Below are 21,040 nucleotides of genomic sequence, written 5' to 3' on the forward strand. Positions count from 1 at the left end.
AACATATATAATGAACATGAATGAACGTTTGCGCAAGTGTAGTGGATTGACTGGGATATATGTTCATTTCGTTCAATTAAGGGTACAATAAAGTTTGTTCATAATCGTTGATTCAATAAATACAAACATAAACGAACTTTTTTCGAAATCTAATTATACGAAGATTTAAATCATTTTTTATTCTGTGATCCTCAAGAAAACTCAAGGCACTAAATGATTCAAAACAAGTACTTGATAGTTGCCATGTCATTTTAATGGCATGCTCCTAGGGTGTGCGTGTGCCTGTGCATTATAACCTAACACTTGCTAAAATCAGGCTAAAGATTATAACGGTTTAATAAAATGTATTGCAACAATAACAATTTTAATCATAAGGAACCCGACATCTCTGCATCTTCAGATCCTGAGGAGTTTTTTCCTCCTTGATCCGCCTTCATTTTCGGGTCACCATTGCTCTGTGACGGTTGCTCAAACTTCATTCGGGAGCTCACCCTTTTCTGATGTTCTGAATAAAAAAAGTATAGTCTTCATTTTTAAAACATATCTATTAAATAAATAAATAAAGAATGGTTACATTATAAGCCAACATGTTTGATCCATGAAATGTCAAAAAGCTTGCTCAAAACTCTTAATTTTCATGAATTTTTGTATTATTATTGCATTTATTCCAAAATTCTGAAAATAGTCTGACCACTAGAAAAGATGAAGAGAAAGTCGAATTACTTTTGCTGTTGATTGCTGACCGAGTCATGGTTAAGAAATCATCCCAACTCAGTTTACTGAGTTCGTCCTTCTCCTCAACCGTGAGCTCAAAGTTGGGTTCTCTACCACACATGAAAGCCGCCCTATATGAACATGAAAACAAAATGGGTGGGTCGGTCAGGTTGGGTGACAGGCCAAAACAGTAGAGTTATACGTGACATTTTTATAAAATTACAAGTAACTTTAATGTGCCAAGTGATATACTTTTTATGCATACTTATCATGTATCAACCCGTTTGACCTGTTTATTTTTTAGTTAACGAGTTAACGCATTTAATAAGAAAATGGTAAAATATTGTGATGCAAATAAATACCTGTCATACAAACAAGCAGCTTCTTGTTGGGAGCCAACTGTACCTAAATGGATTTGTTTTTTGTCCACTTTAATGGCAGCTTGCCATTTCATGTTCTTATAATATACCCCTCTCATTAGGCAAGGCTCTTGGTTCTCAAAATGTTTTCTTCTGTGTCGTTTCCGCCTTTTGAACACTGAAATAGCTACAAACTAAAATGGTCAAAAAAAATATTAAAAATATAAAAACAAAACACCATTTGTATAACATCAAATTGTTGGTTGAGTCACTGAAACCGTCTTTTACACAAAAATATGTAGCAAGTTTCAACCTTTTTATTTTCTTATGCTATGAAAAACTATAAAAGATGAGAGATAGACCTGGATGTCGAATGGGCTGCTTATTTGATGAGCTCGATTCATTGACATTTGAAGACTCGGGTTCTTCAGATTTTGTTTTCTCCTGCCAAAAACACGAATAACATGAATATATAACAACATATTATTGTTATTACACAAATGTGATATGAATATATAAGCTATTATTATTATTACCTCTGCGGACCGGCTAATGTCAACCGAGGGTGTTGGAGGCACGCTGACATGTCGGGTGTTGTGGGCCCAACTTGGAGGTTGCCCGTTTTCAAATGAAGGTATAAAATCTAGAGGAGGACTACTCCCTGATACAGATACCATAGTACAACATTAACACAATCACAACAAAAATAGCATTAAAAAAACATGTCCATTAACAAGATTCATAAGATAAACAATATATACTTAGTTTCAAGTTCAACTAATTAACAATCAAGATATCTTTATCATATAACAAGTAAAACAAGTATGAAAATGTACCATAAAGCTTGATCAATCTTTGTCGACGTATGCTCACCATAACTTCCAACCACAAATCTAAACCACTCAATGAAAAAATGTTCTCAACAAAATGTTCACACATATCAAAAAACAAAATTCAAGTAACCATGAAAACCTGTTACAAAACTCACAGGACCCATCAATACCCTGCTAACCAATGAGATCAGCTAAAACACAAGTCAACCCCCTTAAAGGTTACACACTTACATGAATCAATCTTGTATACAAAAGACAAATGTTTTCTTTAAAATTTAAGATGCACAATTAAAACTTATTACAGAAAACATGACTATATGTTTAAGTCAACCCCACTAAAGGTGACAAAAATCTTGTAATCATGTTCCTAAATCAAACATCCCAAATGGGGAAAAAGTTCAAATTCCTGAACTTACACAGACCCTACACAATATCATAACCTAAATTAAACAAACATATGAAAAAACCAAGAAATCAAACACAATTGTGTTGATAACATTTAAGTCAACCCACCAACCTACCACCTTTAATAAACGAATGGTTGATAAAAACCCAAGTCTTAATATTTAATAAACCACACTTAGAAAACAATAAAAAAAATCCCACTAAGATTTAAAAAGTGAAAGAATTTGTGATGTATATACCTAAAAAGTTGGAAGATAAACTGGGGTTATGATCTGGATGGTAGTGAATAGATTACAAGGGCAAGGTGGTAAGGTTGGAGAGAGAAAGTTGAGATATAGATATAGAGAGAGAGATGTACATATAAATTGTAGATAGAGAGAGGGAGTTGGTCATGCATCTACCACCTTTTGTTTTTATTTCACATCTCATTATGTGATTATGTTTTATTGTGTTGAGGGTCCTAATGAAAGATCATTTCTAACTTAATAGCTCTAATATTTAATTTTGAGGTCATAGGTTTTCTTTGGAAATTACTAAACTACCCTTGATGATAAGTTCAAACCTATAATCGATCGAAAGAAGCGGCAATGAGCATGGGTCGATTCGATTATCAATCAAAATCAAACCTATAATCGATGTTTGGTATGGAACAAACAAATTAGTTACAAAATTAAAAGAATAAATTAGCATCGGTCTTGTAAAATTCTTCATGAAAAACAAAGTTTTAATTGGAATATTCAAAGAAAAGGCGAGGAACGGGGAGGGCACAAGATTTTGAGAGGATATGTGGATAGGTGATTTATCAATGTACGTGTTTAAAGTATCAAAAATTGTTTTGTTTGGAAACGGATTAGAGTCATTCCATTGCTTCTAATTGAGGAGTGGAAGGACAAAGTTGGTTTTGGCGAAGACCGATTAGGGGTGGAGTGGAACATGAGCAACTTGACCGATTAATGACGGATATTTCTCAGATGGTGTTCAACAACAATCAGGATTGGTGGGTTTGGGACTTGATGTTGATGATCATTGGGGTGAGGGTGGGAGCATAAGCAATTTGATTGTCTGATTGTGATATTTCTCATATAGTGTTCAACAATTGGGATCCGTGGATTTGGGACTTTGATGTTAATGATTCGTGGGGAGAGTGGAACATGAGCAATTTGGTTGTCTAATGGTGGATATTTCTCAGATAGTGTTCAACAACAATCGTGATTTGTGGGTACAAGAAATTGAGGCTCTGTCGACAAGAGCTATAGAGATGACATCTTTTCGTCGACATAGGTTTGTCTATAGCTACAATGTGTTAGCCGTATATAATTTTTCAAATCTTAGGTAGTGTTTCGTACATAGGAATGACATGTGAAATGGAATAAATCATTATTAGGGAATGAAAAAAGTGTGATTGGTTGATCAATGGAATAAAATCAACCATTACATAAGGAATCACATTCCATCAAAATCATTGCCTCCCCCCTTCCCGATTTTCCATTTCATTCTTCTTTAACCTTAGTTTCTCAACACAACCGGCACCATCGTCCCTACCGCCACCGCCACCACTTGAAAACTGTTACCACCATCACCACCACTGTTGTCGCCTCCAACACTGTCACCACCACCATCTGATCATCACCACTACCTTCGCCACCGCTGTTACCACTGTCACACTGCCACGACCGCCATCGCCATTGCCATTTTTTATTTTGGTAAATTTTCTTTATTTTTAGTAGGGGCATTTTTATCACTTGTATTTCATTCCTGCTTATTTTTGTGTTTAGTGTTTACCAAACAATATAAAGTAATAATTCATTCAATTTTCACATGTTAACCAAACAAAACAAATAAACGTACTTATTTACTATACTCCCTTGTACATTCCATTATGTCTCCAATACATTATCTCATACCAAACAGACTTTTAGGATTTTTGTTACATGTCTCGACTTGTATTCGCCATAGTAGTTAGGTGGGATTTATGAAAAGTACTCTCCTAAATACGAGTACAAAATATGAGGGGTGGAGGGTTGTTTAGGAATATAACAATATTAGATGAGAAATAAAGTGTGTAGGGTAAGATAAGAAAAACACACAGCCCAAGGTGGCTAAAAAAAGCCAATAAATAATTGGGCCGGTTTGGTTGGTAGCAAAAGAACGAAGGATGTATAGTGTAAAAAGCACCGACGAAATGGTTGTTTGGTGTAGCGGCTTGCCATCAATACAAATAGGGGTTTATTGTATGCTAATATAAACATAAAGGATTAAAAATGTAACTTTTTTGTTGTTATTATTATTATTATTATTATTATTATTATTATTATTATTATTATTTTAGATGTTATTAACTTGCGTGATGATATTGTAGATTATTTCTTTAGCATATAAAAGTGATTTTTCTGTATTTTTTTCTCTTAACTGCCAAATTTATTATAACCCAGCCAAAAACAATCGACTAGCAAGCAAGATGCTAGACGACCAAACAACACATCAAAGGGAAAATGAACACTATGTTTTCCAATCCAATCTCTCTAGCCCTATATGATTTACTTAATGAAAGAATTTTTTCATTTGAACGACTAAATTTTACATCTTTCAGGGATTGAACACTTGACCTCCTATTTTGCACCCTAATTATCTTACCACCCTGTTAAAATAGAAATGACTTTAATCAAAGAAAGCTAAGTTGCTTTATGTCTTCCTTAAGTCTATTAACTGAGACTCTTTTGTTGTTGAAAATGCCATTGTTTCTTATATATCATATGCATCAACATTAAATGAATATCACCGCTTGAATTGCCTTTCATTTCTTGTTATGAACCCCTGCAAATAAAGTAATTCATTTGGAGAATTTGAAAATAAGGCTAGGTAAATTGGTTTTATATAATAAAAAGAATATGTCAATTTCACATATCAAGTTTTTTATGTAGGCTAGTGTTCATTGACTTATCTACCTATACTAATAAAAGAAAAAAAATTCTGATACATGCCATTCTGAGATTAATTCTCACTATCAAATTCCCCTTCAAAATCACTTATCTTCTATTAATGGAAGAGAAAAAAAAAATTCTAATTCTAAATATAATATTGATTATAAATTCAACATACAATATTAATTGGTTAATATCATAAATTATATTCTAAACATACTTAATATAAAAAAATATTAATATAATAATTATGTGTTATAAATATATTTTCTTTAAGATTGAAATGTATATATATATAAAAGAGTTTATGTTTAAAGAGCACATTAACATTCAATTTTTTGAGAAATCTTCATGTTGAAAAAAGCTATAATAATTTTTTATTTTTTTTCTTTTACAAATATTTAGTCTTAAAAATCATAAACAAATTTTTTATTTTTTATATTTATTATAAGACTATTGTGATAGTTGAACAACAATGTGTTTATAAGGACAACATGAAAGATGTTTAAAACGGAAAATCGGTTGTCTTTTTTGTCTATGGCATGGTTTGGAACGTATAACATTTTGCTACATCTTTCACATCGAAATGTCTCATTGTTTTAAATGTTGTTTCCAGTAACATTGTTTCATTATTGTATACCAATAATAGAACAACCCATTATCGATTTAAAATTCAAATATATTTGATGATATAAAATGACTATATTTGCAATACATTTTTTTACATAATATAAAGAGACTTAATTATCTTTTTTTATTTATATTAACTTATTCATTGTGATTTATACATTAATTTATCCCGTATAATACAGGGTTTCTAAAGCTAGTATTATTATATTATTATAACTTGACCATTAGTAAAGGTTGGGCTTAACATAAACGTGGGCTTATCCACAAGGCCCACACTCTCGGTGTTCTACATATGACCACCCCCTTACGAATTTACCCCAAATCTGGATTTTAGTTTTCAACAAAAGGACATGCCCACATCATTGGTGAGCCCATAATTTACATCGAATAGATTAAAAACTTTCTAGACCTGTTTATTAGAAAGGTAAGATTATTAGATTATATTTGTTATATAATATTAGCTATTTGTAATCATATTAATTACATTTTCTTTAAACGTGTAAATTCATTTGTTCTCTCTTTCTTACCACTGTTGTTGTCAGCCTTTTATTTTTTTAGTGTTTGGCTTGTGGAACATTTGCTCGTTCATTTCATGAAATTCGTAGTAATTTAGAGAAATTGGAAGTTAATTTCACTTGTATTGTAGATTTTATAGTTTGGAGAGAAATGACAAAACATCATGTTCCTCAAATAAAAACTATGGAGAAAATTCATGATAACGTTCAAGTTCAACTATATATAGATTACTGTATGAGAACTCAATAATACACTAATTCAACTAAAGAACCGTACGAACACTTGTACAAATGTATGTACTATGTGTGTTTACAAGAAAAGAATAGTATGATGAAAAATAAGTACCATAAAAAAATCAATAGTTTCGCTTTCATCACTTAAGATTTGTACTTGGATGCCACTATTCACAATAACTTATAAGTCAATGCATTTTAGAATATTATAGGCTTCAAGGAGTGAGTGCCTGGAGGGGATTGGTACCGCTTGGCCTTGATGGGAACACCACCCTCTCCCCTTGACATAGAAAAAATCATACCCCGAGAGGAGGTGTGAGCTCGTCCCGATGGTGTCCAACGTTCATATGACTGTTCAACGGTCACGTTTAAAAAAACAAATTAATAACAATGATTTAAACACATACATATTAATCCATCTGCACATTTTTCAAACCAAACCAAAAAACTTCTAAAAAAATTCCGTATTCACAACCCACAAATCTATCCATTTAAAAAAATCTGAACTAAATTAAAATTCCACCAACTAGCTCCGATTTTGAAAGCGATAATAAGCAAGAAACCATATCATTCCTTGGTCTAGACGCACAAGCGGCAAGTCATCCTCGAATAGAAAGACGAGTTTCGGTGAAGAAGAATTGCGAAGCAACACATGAACAACTAATGAGAGATTTTTTCGTTGAAGCTCCCAACTTTAGTAGAGAAATATTCATGCAAAGATTTTGGATGCCTCGAGGGCTATTTTGAGAATTTTTGCTAATATGGAAGCAAACTTTGAGTGTTTTTTAACAATGTTCTGATGCTAAATCTGGAAAGGAGTTCTCAACAATTCAAAAGTGCAACAAGCAACGAGGTTGTTGTCGACGCTTACAGTGAGATACTAGCTATGTCTGAAAGAACATCGTGACACTTTACAAAACTTTTGTGACGGCATTATTCAATTGTACGGAAAATAATATTTGCGTAGACCTCAACCTGTTACGACATAGAAATTTTATACGACGCTCATGACAAACTGCATGTATTTCCGGGTATGATATGAGGCATTGATTGTAAACACTAGGATTGGAGGAATTGTCCAAAGAGTGGTGAAGCCAATTCATGTGAGGCGATAATAAGTACACAACGATATCATTCGAAGCAATTGCCTATAACATGCATTTTTTTGTGTTGTCGAGTCGAACGACGAGTTAATGTTCTATGCCAGTTGTCGTTACTCAACGTGCAGATGAATGGCGGCACCGAAGTGCTTTTTTAATGTGAACGGCACTATTTTCTCTCTCATGTTTAATTAAATAATACATTTTATACCTTTATCATTATATATTCTCTCTCTTCTACTCATAACCACTTTAAAAAAATATTAAAAATTATACGATATGTATAGTGAATTCTCAAATTTAACTTTCTCATATAACATTTTCTTCTCTCCTCTATTAACAACCACTCATAACTGTACCATATAATTTACAATTCTTTCTCATTTTAAGGAACGAATTAAAAATGCTCTTATTTGTGTGTGTATATTCCAATTGTTGTACTTCTATATTTTTATTAAATGCAGGTTAATTTTGTCTGTATTTTACGCTCCAATTGTTTTATTTTTATATTCTTATTATTGAATGCCTTATTTTCAATTAATGTTCAATAAATAAAAAGATGACCATTGAAAGTGATAACTATTTATGTATTTATTTTAAATTTCAAGCTTTTATTATTTTATCATATAGCTAGAGTTCAACATATTTATTTTTTCTCATCATTTTCAACAAGAATTTCTAGATGATATCACCAAATATATTTCACCCATTTCTAGTTTCTGTTCAAAAGATTTATAGGGTTCTAACATAGGAAAAAATGCTTACCAAGAGTTATTTTTTGCTTTAGGCCGGGCCGGTAACTATAAACCCTAAACCCTTTTATTGTCAACTTCAATTTTCCCGATTTACAGACCTCTTTGTTTCCGTCTAATCTTGTCGATCTTCCGATCACCACATATACACATATATTTTTTTTCAGAGCTCCCCTACAAACGTTTTATCCTTTAAACTTTTGCTAATTTAGCATCCTTAACATTTTAAAGTCTCTGTAATCACCCAAAATTTCGTAAGTTTAAGTTATATCAACAAACCTTGTAAAATATGACAATACGATACTCCAACGTTAAGTTGATTTAAACAAAGAGATAAATCTTCCTTGATATTTCATGATAGTTACATAAATTATAAATTCAAAATTTGGAATATAAATGTTGGATGCTGATCTGATAAGCTACGTTTGATGTGATCTAAAGAGTAAATAGTTAGAACACATAATACTATAGTGATGGATTAAAGACCGTAAACCATTACTAATATTGATGGTATTATTACTATTAAAAGAAAGAGTTCCTCCTAATGGGAACTAATTGTTGAAGTTAAGAATTTCCTACCGATGGAAGTTACTAGCTACTAATGAACAATGCCTTCATGTTGATAAAGTTGTTAGTACTGATTATGATTATGATTATACTACTGAGTAAGTACCTTTTGTGGATGAGAATTTTTATCTTGTTAAGAAAACCGCGTAAAATCAAAGCAATACTATGATAGAAGATTTGAAGAGTTTTATCTTTAATTTGCATTCATCTCTTGTAACGTTGTTCGATCGCAATTATCGTTTGCATAATTTCAAGATCTTAGGTAGATTTAGATTTAGGATTTGTACAAATTCAAACCGTAATTTTAATAGTTCTAAAAGCGTTGCAATTGTCATATTGCAACAATTTAAGTGTAAGCTTTCAGTAAGTGGTTATACTGAAGATTCACACATGACCCTAGATACCCTCGTAGGGATCTCGTCTTTCCAATCATCGCGTTAGATTGACTTTCTTAAATATTTATGGCGTTTTTTTTGTCTTTTTCTTGACCTAATTTCTTTAGGGTTTCAGTTTGTCTAACTAAATCTCGGCTTATAGTACTCATCCTCTATAATTCCTGCTACTGCACATTAGATCTCCGGTATATTGCTAAACATTTCACCTTTCTGATAAGCTTCAACCCTTGAATTTTGATCTTAGAATCTCTTTAATGATGCTTTACCACGTGGAAGATCAATTTTCTATCAAGATTAGATCGATGGTTTCAAATTTTATTGTAGTTTATAGGTTTCGTATACGGTCTTTCCAAAGTCGTAAATTTAATGTGAATAGTCTTAATTAGTTAAAAACGTGTTTATTTGTTTTAACATTCTATAAGTAGTTGGATGTGGTGTGTTGATTACTTTGGTGATGAACTCTTTGCTTTTATATCGGTTTCTAATTCTAATCTTCCTCCCCAATCTGATATTATGGTGTCGGTCACATCAAAATTCAATATAGTTTAATTCTAAGTGCAATAAATATTAGGACCTTATATTTGATTGATCACAATTCTATAGATTTCATTTACTATGAAGGCTCCTAGAGAAGTCATTAGAGGGATCTTTCCTATTAAAATTGTTTGTTCTTGGATATAATTACTGTGACAATCGTCAATTTCAGGTTAACTCCGTTAACAACTCCGTCAACTCAAACTTAAGATCACTGAATCTATAACGCACACCTCATTACATTTAAACTAGGGTTTAAATGACACTTGACACTTACTACATGTGTAGTCTTTCGGGAATTGCACCGAAATGCAAACGAGTTGACGAAAACAATTGGTGAATAAACGAAAAACGTCAAAACAATAATTATGTGATAATTATGTGTTAACATATGTGTTACTTAATTATATTATATGTGATGCTAGACAAGAAACAAGAACTAGTTAATTAAGCTAGAAAAGTAACAATTAAAAGTTGAGGGACTAAAGTGTAACATCTTGTTATTATTAATATTAACCTAGAACCCTAATCTCTTTCTCTCCTCTCCCTCACAATTGACGGCAGCCTACTCTCTCTCCTCTCATCACAATCGGCTCACACACACACACATATCTCTTGATTTGTGATCTTGTTTTTCACAATTGAAGCATCCTACACCCGATTCTAGTCATCTTCTACCTTCCCCTTGCTTATTTTTGTGCTTTGGAAGGTATAATTATAAACCCTAGAATTTGGAAATTATATACATGATGTTCATATGTCTTGTTTTGATTTAAAGATGTATTGATTGATGAATTGATAGCTAGTATTGGTGTTATTGCATGTTAATCGTTTGTTTCTTGATTTGGAGTTCAAGTAAAACCCTAATCATGGATGTAATGTGTATTTGATGTGCATAGATAATGATTATGGTGTCTATAAGGTCATATGAACGGATTATGGTCCATAGATAGTTAATAGGTTGAGTTTTGTTGCAAACAGTTTCTGGACAGATTGTGTTGTTGATGTTCAATTGACTGTAACGGGGTGTAAATGTGAAAATTGGTTGAGATTATTGATACTAAAGTAAACTAGGTTGAGTCTAGTTTCTAAAGAATATAAATTTGCAATTTTTGGACGTGTGAAAGTTAACTTTTATGATTTTACAAAAACGTTGTGCAAAGCTGAGTTGTTAGACATGCTGTTAGGTTGTTTTGTAAATGTTATATCTCATGAACTACGACACCAATTGGGTTGGTTCCACTTCTGGAAGTTGACTTGTTGAGTTAGGAACCTAACCCAAGTGGTCTTGCATTTGTTGGATTTTTCATTTAACGGGAATTTCAAATAACATTCTGTTGCGAATGAATTTGACTGTTATGAGTTTGCTGTAATGTTTTGATCATTGTGAGAAACATATGTGGAATAAAAATAAAATAAAATATGTTCTGGAAACCTAATACATGTATGCTTTTGTGATGATTTTTGGTAAATTAATTGAGATGCTATGATCGGTGGAATAGACTAGTTTTACAAGTAGAATTCTGTTATTAAGAAACTAGTTGCTGAATTTTGTAAAAGTTGCATGAAACATGGTAATTGCTAATTAATTGTCGTGTTTTGACCAAATTGCCCTTGAGGGGAATAATTGCTAATTAATTGTCGTGTTTTGACCAAATTGCCCTTACGGGGAATAATTGCTACTTAATTGTTATGTGTTGACCAAGTTGCCCTCACGTGGAGTAATTTCTAGTGATGTACGTTATTAATACATGACACGTAAATAATTGCTCACACATGTAATGTATCACAAATGTACTTGTTAAAGTCACACACGATTCACAAACGAAACACGAAACATATTGTGTGCATAGGTATTATGTGCCGAGTCTAGAGACTCGATAATAGTTCCGACACTTAGAAAAAAATCTCTTTGTTGTTTTAGAACGCTAGAGAGAGTTTTTCTGTGACGCGCGTCCTTTGGTGATTTATTTTGGGAATTCTTCGCAAACAATGAGTTCACTTACCCCTCTAAACTATTTTCAAACGCTTTTCACTTGGGGAGATAACATACTCCGAAAACGCATTTAAGATTTTGTTAATATAAATTATATATCACTTGTAAAGACTAAGTGGCAAACGCAATAACTAAAGTCCTTCATTCACATCGAACCGTTTAGTATTGGATAATAGCGAGTCATTGTTGAGTAGTACTACTGGGTTTGACAAACCCCACCTAACGCTAAACTCGACTGGAGGTCGAGTGGGTGTAATCTTGGCTAAACACATACCATGGTCGGGATAGACCTAGTGGCAAGACAAATGATAAACAGTCAGCTTCGGTGTCGAACACTTAGTAATACTTGTTTTATAGGCTAGCTACCTATAGATATATAATTGACATAACACTATCTGGTAACGCAAAACGCTGAACGCAAAACGCTGAACGCAAAACGCTAAACGCAAAACGCTGAACGCAAACGCTAAACGCTTTATTTTATATAAACTTGTGAACTCACCAACCTCGTGTTGACACTTTTAGTATGTTATTCTCAGGTAGCCGAGGCGGGGGCGCGGTATAGGATCATGCATGGTTTTTGAACATTCTGATATGCAAACATGTTTTTAACTATTATTACTTGGGTTTTAAGTCGTCCTGCGTGACGCAACTTTTGTCTTTTGGTTTTTACGCTTCCGCACTTATTTTCATTTAAACGTTTTTATGGTTTGATTATAACTAATGATTCTGATCCTGTTAGTTCACACCCTCTGACGGTAAAACTCCGTTAGTGGATTTTGAGGGTGTGACAATTGCGCTCATCGTTTTTCCAGATGTGTCTTGGGATACATATAATTCCGAAGGATATGTGAGTGATTCATACAAAATATGTTTTTTCTTTATCCGGGGTTCTACCGATTGATATCTTTAAGACTTTTTGAACTTATCTATCTCACAAATGTAAAGAAAAATAAATACATTTTTTGTTGTGTTTCATTATGGTTCATTCGGTAGAATTAATTATATGCATAACATTTGTCTTTCTGCCAATCTTAATCTTAAGAAATAAGAACTAAATCACAAGGCTACAATGGAATAAAAGTTTTTATATATTCAATTAATTAGTTGAAACAAACGTTATTCTACAAATATCAAGATATAAACATTTGTTTTCTTCTCATTATTTGTAACTTATCCTATGGACCTATTACACCATCTATTGATACAAAGTTATACATATGAAGTCATCTGCTAAAACTTATCCCACACGTACATATCGAAATTAATCATAGATGTACCGAAACAAATATATTTTTCCACCATACAATTACTAGTTAATTGAAACTTATCCTACATGTAGTTCACCATGTGTATATACTATATAGGTGATAGCATGAACAACTAATTATACACCAGACATGAACACAAATCACATCCAATCATTCTTAAACCTACAAATAAATCTCAAAACATGAACATCATAATGCATCAGAAATGAATACAACACACAATAAATAAATAAATAAAAACTTCAAAACCATAAGTTTATTTATTATTGAAGCAGCAACGCTTATTGAAGAGGTATGTACCCGCCTCAACACCAAGCGAGGCGGGTCAACCCACTAGATATGGACAAGAGTCTTGAAATCAAGACATTACGAAGGCAAAAGCCAAAACCTATGCGCATGGCGCATACCACATATGCCCAGGCACAAAACATGCTCAGGCATCATATGCCCAGGCACCACAGATGCTCAGGCATCACATATGCTCACGCATATCACATATGCGCGTGGCGTATATCACATGCTCGTGCATATCACATCTGCGCATGAAACATCTGCGCGTGAGAATAAAGAGAAGACCTCGCGCATCCTCAGGATAGGCGCGCATCACATATGCACATAATCAACTTCATCCTTATCCAAATCAGGATTAGGGCAACTTTGATTGTGCACGTCAGACAACCTTCCAGAAGGTATCTTTCTAAGGAATAAGAATATGCTGATGTTGACAGCTGCCAAATGAAAGGTGGACAGCTCAGCATGACACATGTGCTACCACGTGATTACAACCAATGAGAAAGCACCAGGTGTCCCAGAGGACACGTGGCGCAGAGCAATTGGAGGAGGCCAACAAGGCTGAGCCCAATCAGGGGAAACCCTAGCACTATAAATACAGCATCAACTTCACAAGGAAAAGATCATCCAACAACTGACAGTTACAGCCAGTAACATACTCATTCATTCACATTCAATCATATTTAATCACATTCACTCACAGACAGTTACAGTCAGTAACACTCTCAATCACAGAAAACTACAGAGTATTCAGCTATTAAGCAATACTCTCCAGATTTTCTTACTCTCATAACATTATCTTCTCCTACAGATACTTATTCTCACACCGGAGGGTTACCCCAAAGAGGACCCCTCTGTCCCTTTCTGAGGGGTAAGTTGACGGTGTTGTTCATTTTGTAGGTGGAAGAACCCAGATCCAAGAAAACCATCGGTGAAAGAGTATAATCACACCCGAGGAAAGTAGATCGTCTACCAGTGAGTCGATCCACGTCTCTTCATTGGCGCCATCCACTGTTACAACGGCAATCAGATCTCGTCAGATCTATATATAAAAAAAAATCACCATGGTTTCTGGCGTTCATAACGTTGATCAAGTTCTGGAGGATATGGAACGTGAGGATGTTAATGAGGGACAGCAGTTTCTGAGGGGGCCGCGTGATTCTACGCGCACCACCAGTAACCGTCCCTTCATCACAACTCCTCACGGCCAGACTGAAACTCCTCCAGACGATCTCACGTTACAAAATCTTGCCGGCGCGAAACAAAAAGGACCAATGGGTCCAGAAGATGAAACAAACGATCCTAAAGAATGGCTCATAAACGAGCAGCGGCGTCTAATGGACAAGTATAATGAGATGGTCAAGCAGAAAAAGCTAGCCGACTTAACACAAAGGCAAGCGCTTGATAAGCAAACTGTTCATGGAGCAAAAAGGCCGCGCGTGCCGGAAGAAGGACATTCTGTTCACACTACACACACTGAGTTCAGTGATGAAGAAGTACACAGCATGAGGAAGACGCGAGATACTCATGCAGGAGGCTCACAGCTCCGCGCGCCTGTGAACATGGCGCCGGGAGCCAGAGCCGATCTGGATCTGCACATGCCGTACAGCCCACCAGTTAGAGGGCAAGTGGACGTAACCACACCGTATAGACCAGCCATCTTGGTAAAACATTCAAAGTTCACGGAGCGCATCGCGAAGGCTCCCATCCAGCACAAAACCAAGATGCCAAGTGGTTTGGGCAAATATGACGGCACAACAGATCCAGACGATTTTTTGCAAGGTTTCTACAACACGGGAAACCTTGAGAGCTGGACGATGCCAACATGGTGTCACATGTTTGCTCGCTGCCTCACGGGCGCGGCGCGTGTCTGGTTCGAGAGCTTGCCGACTGGGCAAATTGATGGGTTCGAGGAACTATTGGAAAAGTTCCAAGCCCACTTCGTACAGCAGCGCAGACACACGCGCGATCCTGATGACATCATGCACTGCGTGCACAGGAATGATGAAACGATTGAAGACTACATCACTCGTTTCAATCAGGAGTCTCTGGCAATCGGAGGCATAACTGAGCAACTACTGCGCGTGGCCTTTATACAAGGCGCGCGCAGTGATCAACTCCGCCGAGCTCTCGTAAGCAGAGATGGCATGCCCACCACGTGGGCCAAGTTAATGGAAGCATCGCGAGTTTTCGCGAGAAATGAAAAACAAATTGCCCAAGATAGGGCAAGAGAAAGAGTGCATCAAGCTGAGTCACCGCGCAGCAAAGAAAAGAGGGGCAAACAGAACTCTGTATGGTCCAGGTTGCAACCAACCAGTTTTTCTTCCGCAGAAAAGCAGGCGCAACCAAGCTCACCCCAGCCCCAAAAAGATGTTCGTAATCGCGGGGAGGGTGACAAGAGGGAGGGCGGCAGAGATCCTAACAGACCTCTGCCAAGAATATGGACTCCCCTCACTAAAACGCCTTCACAGGTGTTAAGCACTGAGAATGTTCAATTCAAAAGCCCCAAGCCACTACACTACAAGGGACCATCAGACAGTGGCAAGTACTGTGAGTTTCACAAATCCACAGGACACAACACTGATGCATGCCACCACTTGAAGGATGCAATTGAGAAGGATGTGAAATCAGGCAAGCTGGCGCACCTGGTAAAAAACTCAAGATCAGAATATGAACAGCCAGAAGGAGCCTCTGCCAGCAAAAAGTACAAAAGAATCTGTGTAGCCGAGGGAGGAAGGCAAGGGCAAACATCAAGAAAAAGAAGCGCGCAAATCCAAGGAGATTGGCGCGAGCAACAAGTCATCTTCCCAAGAATCAGGGGAGGCCCTTCCATCAGCAGTCCTCTTGTTATCACTACACACATTGCTCATTACGAAGTGTCAAAAGTCCTGGTGGACACTGGCAGTGAGTCAGACATAATGTATGAGCAATGTTTCAGGAAACTGGATCCGGCAGACCAAGCAAGGCTTGAAATTGTGAATGCACCGATCTCTGGTGTTTCCAATGAAATCATTCATCCCCTAGGTCAAATACAATTTGAACTAACCATGGGGGATGAGAAACACAAGCGAGCCGAAGTTGTCAACTTCTTGGTCTTGCCCACCACTTCTTGCCACAATATGATCTTGGGTAGGGGAACGATTGCCCAATTTAACGCCATACCGTCGCCAGCGCACGGCGCGTTGGGGTTCCCAACACCAACAGGTGTAACTTTCGTATACCGGGATCATTTGTGCGCAGTGACAAGTACTCCGCGGGAGGGGAGAATGAAAATTCCAATGGCAGAAAATGCGCCAGAGGAATGGATTCTCAACCCGAAATTCCCGGAGCAAAAAATCACAATTGGCGCTACGTTATCAGATGACACAAGGCTGAGAATGAAAAGGTTGCTCACAGCATATATGTCGGTCTTCGCGTGGCAACACTCTGATATGACTGGGGTTCCGCGTGACCTGGCGCAGCATTCTCTAAACACCTTCAAGTCTGTAGAGCCAATTGCTCAAAAGAAGAGAATCATGGGGGATGAAAAGGCGAGGGCTATGAATGAGCAGGTTGAGGATCTACTGCGCGCAAACATCATCCGCCCGATACGATACCAGACGTGGGTAGCCAATCCTGTGATGGTAAAGAAAAGTAACGGGTCGTGGAGGATGTGCATTGACTTCAAGGACCTCAACAAAGCGTGCCCAAAGGATTGTTACCCCCTACCAAACATCGATGCAAAGGTGGACTCCGTGGCGCCATTCAAGCTAAAATGTTTTCTGGATGCCTACAAAGGCTATCACCAGATTCAAATGGCACCACAAGATGAGGACAAGACCGCATTTAGAACTGACAAGGGTGTTTTTTGCTACACAAAAATGCCCTTTGGTTTGAAAAATGTGGGCGCCACCTACCAAAGACTTATGGATTCCGTTTTCAGCGAGCAAATCGGAAGAAACCTAGAAGTCTATGTGGATGATTTGGTGATCAAGAGCAGGGAGGAAAAGCAAATGCTCAAAGACATCGAAGAAACCCTTGGGCGCCTAAAGGAAGTTAACATGAAGCTCAATCCGAGCAAATGTACTTTCGGCGTACTAGAGGGAAAATTTCTAGGTGTAATGGTCACCAAGGATGGTTTCAAGGTGAACCCTGAGAAGGTGGAGGCCATCCTTGACATGCCCTCGCCATCCACCATGAAAGAAGTTCAGAAGCTGAATGGTAGATTGGTTTCAATCAACAGGTTCCTAGCGAACCATGCAACCAAATCTACCCCGTTTGTCAACACATTGAGGAATTGCTTAAAGAAAAGCCAATTCAAATGGACTCCTGAGGCCGAGCAAGCTTTCAAGGAGATAAAAGAAGGTTTGATAAATCTGCCCGCGCTCACAGCTCCTCTTCCTGGTGAAACTTTGACATTATACCTATCAGCAGGAGAGCGCGCCATCGGCGCAGTATTATTGGTGGATCGCAAGGGAATCCAAACACCAATATACTACGTGAGTCGGGTGCTGACAGATCCTGAGACGCGCTACTCCATCATGGAAAAGTTAGTTTTATCACTAACACACGCGTCGCGCAAGCTTCATAGATATTTCAATGGTCATCCCATTGAAGTTCTGACTGGTTACAACATCCAGCAAGTCTTGCGACGCCCCGCGCTCTCAGGAAGGCTGACAAAGTGGGCACTGGAATTAGGAGAGCACACGATCTCCTATAAGCCCCGTCCAGCAATAAAGGGACAAGTCTTGGCTGATTTCATTGCAGAAGTCCCCGAAGGAAAAATTGAAGAGGCTCAGCGCGAGGTAGACCCTCCGCGAGACAATGATGAAGAAAATGTTTGGAGATTGTTCACTGACGGAGCTTCAAACAATGAAGGGTCTGGCTCAGGCCTCAAACTGGTGGATCCAGAGAATCATGAGTATACTTACGCCATCAGGTTGGACTTCAAGAGCACCAACAATGAGGCTGAGTATGAAGCCCTGCTGGCTGGCCTGCGCATCGCGCAAAAATTCGGAGTTAAAAAGCTAGAGGCCCATGTTGATTCATACTTGGTAGCAGCACAGGTCAATGGCCTTTATGATGCCAAGGAGAACACCATGCCTCTATATCTAGAGCAGGCGAAAAAGCTCATCGAGCAATTTGACTGCTTCAGAATCATTCATATTCCGCGCAGTGAAAACAAATCTGCAGACGCGCTGAGTAAGATGGCATCAACCAGTTTTGATCACTTTGGCAAAGATGTCAGGGTAGAAGTAATGAGCAACCCGTCGGTGGTAGCGAAGTCTGTCCTGGTAACTCATACAACCCCTTCATCATGGATAACTCCAATAATGGAATTCTTGAAGGAGGGAAAGGTACCAGATGATCGCGCACAAGCGAGGAAGATAAGACACAAGGCGCAGAACTATGAACTGCTTGACGGTACATTATATCGCCGCTCTTATCTTGGGCCGCTCATGAAATGCCTAGATGCTGAGGAAGCAAGCTATGTGATCAGAGAGATACACGAAGGAATCAGTGGAATTCATGCTGGCCCGCGCATGGTGGTTGCAAAGGCAATGAGCGCAGGCTACTATTGGCCAGGCATGTACTTGGACGCTCTAAAGGAGATCCAAAAATGTAAAGCATGTCAGAGCTATGCGCCGAACACCATGCGGCCAAAGAACAACTTGATTCCAGTAACCTCAGCATGGCCTTTCCACAAATGGGCAATCGACATTGTGGGTCCCCTACCGCAAGCGCCTGGGCGAGTAAAATTTTTGGTAGTGGCAATAGACTATTTCACAAAATGGGTTGAAGCCAAGCCACTAGCAAAAATCACAGCCGAAGTGATGAAGCAGTTTATCTGGAGCCACATCATATGCCGTTTTGGCTTACCCATGGAAATTGTGAGCGATAATGGCAAGCAATTCACTGATAAGAAGATATCCAGCTGGCTCAAGGAATTGCGCATCAACCAAATTTTCACTTCAGTTTATCACCCTCAGGGGAATGGACAAGTGGAACGCGCGAACCAAAGCTTGCTGAATGGGCTGAAGAAAAGGTTAGAGGGAGAATCCCATTCTTGGGTCGAAGAGCTACCTAATGTCCTGTGGGCGCACAGGACATTAAGCAAAACTAGCAATGGCGAGTCCCCGTTCAGCCTAACCTATGGAACAGAGGCAATGATTCCGGCAGAAATTGGATGCCCATCCCATAGAGTGCTCATGATGAACAAGGTTGATAACGAGCGCGAAAGAAGGTTGGATCTTAACTTACTTGAAGGGCGCAGAGAGGCGGCTATCATCAGTGAAGCCAAGTACAAGAAAAAGCTGGAAAAATATTACAACCAGCGCGTGAAAGAATGCCACTTCAAGAAAAATGATTTTGTCCTTCGAAACAATGAAGCTAGCCGCGCGATACCCCCGGGAAAATTGTCCCCCAATTGGGAGGGACCATATCAAGTCTTGGAAGAACTGGGAAAAGGCGCATACGCCTTAAAAGATTTGAATGGAAAGAAGATCCCGCGCGCATGGAACGCGGCACAGCTTAGAAAATGTTTCATGTAAAAATTGTCAAGTTTGTAATCAAGGCTTAATAAGCCATTATGAATAATGATACGCGCTATCTACTCTTAATGTGGATTCTATTACTTTTTGCATACATGTTTCATACTTCCCTTTATTAGTTTTGAGCAATATGACAACATTGTATTGACATCAAAACGAATTAAAAACGAAGTAAAACATACATGCGCGAGCTTCAAGCTCAAACGCGTTAATGAGTCTTAACTCTAAAACGTCAGGGCCTTAGCCCAATTCTATTACCTTTTGCATACATGTTTCACACTTCCCTTTATTAATTTTGAGCAATATGACAACACTATATTGACATCAAAACAAAATAAAACGAAGTAAAACATACATGCGCAAACGCGTTAAAGAGTCTTAACTCTAAAACGTCAGGGCCTTAGCCCAATAATGTGAGCCTTAGCTCAAACAACTCACAACATCCATCCTACATGCTGCGCAGCCTGACCATAAAATACCTAAACACAACTAAGGCAAAGCAAATGCCAAAACATAGTTGTTAAGGTCTCAGGTCGAGGTCGCGCGTAAATTGTAATGGATATCTGAAGTACCACATTGACGCGTAAGGCTAAAAAAAATCATAATTCCATAAACGCGCGATAACGTCGTGCAAAAGAGGAATAATGAAAGCGCCAAGACACGTGTCAACATAATCAAGATATGGCAAAATCACTTACAATATGACAAGGGTTAAGTATAATAAATTCCTTACAACCTTGTTCTTATATTCAACAAGCATATCTTATATAAAGAGATGAATGGGAATGCGCAAGATGCGAAGAAGGGAAAAACAAAATTTCATTCCAAAGCATTGAAATTTACAAGTTTACAAGATGAGATACAAACTACAAATAAAAAAAAAAAAAACATGAAGGGCTTCTCAAGTCTCCACGTTGACATCAGCCTCTTCATTATCCTCATCATCGCCCTCGGCATCTGGCGCTGCCTGCTCCTCGTCATCTCCAAACTGAC

At 37.5% G+C, this 21,040-nt stretch overlaps 1 protein-coding gene across 3 annotated transcripts; it reads right to left on the reverse strand.

The window, feature by feature from the left end:
* Positions 1–270: 270 nt before the first annotated feature.
* Positions 271–2,772, reverse strand: LOC143616702 (ethylene-responsive transcription factor-like protein At4g13040). 3 transcript variants are annotated; one of them, XM_077089457.1, is made up of 7 exons: positions 2,551–2,772; positions 1,910–1,966; positions 1,610–1,734; positions 1,436–1,517; positions 1,077–1,251; positions 724–845; positions 271–505 (listed from the first exon to the last, which is right to left on the reverse strand). In XM_077089457.1, exons 2-7 carry the CDS (start codon positions 1,947–1,949, stop codon positions 369–371), a joined length of 681 nt encoding a protein of 226 aa, XP_076945572.1. In that variant the 5' UTR covers positions 1,950–1,966; positions 2,551–2,772; the 3' UTR covers positions 271–368. The 3 variants fall into 3 exon arrangements, with proteins under 3 accessions (XP_076945572.1, XP_076945570.1, XP_076945571.1); XM_077089455.1 differs by having other exon boundaries at positions 1,077–1,260; XM_077089456.1 differs by lacking the exon at positions 2,551–2,772 and adding an exon at positions 2,062–2,128 and having other exon boundaries at positions 1,077–1,260.
* Positions 2,773–21,040: the final 18,268 nt, after the last annotated feature.

This window comes from Bidens hawaiensis, unplaced genomic scaffold (genome assembly GCF_021521415.1).
Source record: "Bidens hawaiensis isolate Kalapana, Puna unplaced genomic scaffold, B.hawaiensis_p1.1 tig00048969_1, whole genome shotgun sequence".
NCBI classification, from domain to species: domain Eukaryota; kingdom Viridiplantae; phylum Streptophyta; class Magnoliopsida; order Asterales; family Asteraceae; genus Bidens; species Bidens hawaiensis.

Bases quoted from the DNA above. Each gene is read 5' to 3' on its own strand.
- LOC143616702 (XM_077089455.1), bottom strand. From the start codon at position 1,949: ATGGTGAGCATACGTCGACAAAGATTGATCAAGCTTTATG. The intron at 1,735-1,909 runs GTACATTTTCAT...TATCTGTATCAG, and splicing joins AAGATTGATCAAGCTTTATG to GGAGTAGTCCTCCTCTAGAT. The intron at 506-723 runs GTAATTCGACTT...TTTTTTATTCAG, and splicing joins GTCAGCAATCAACAGCAAAA to AACATCAGAAAAGGGTGAGC.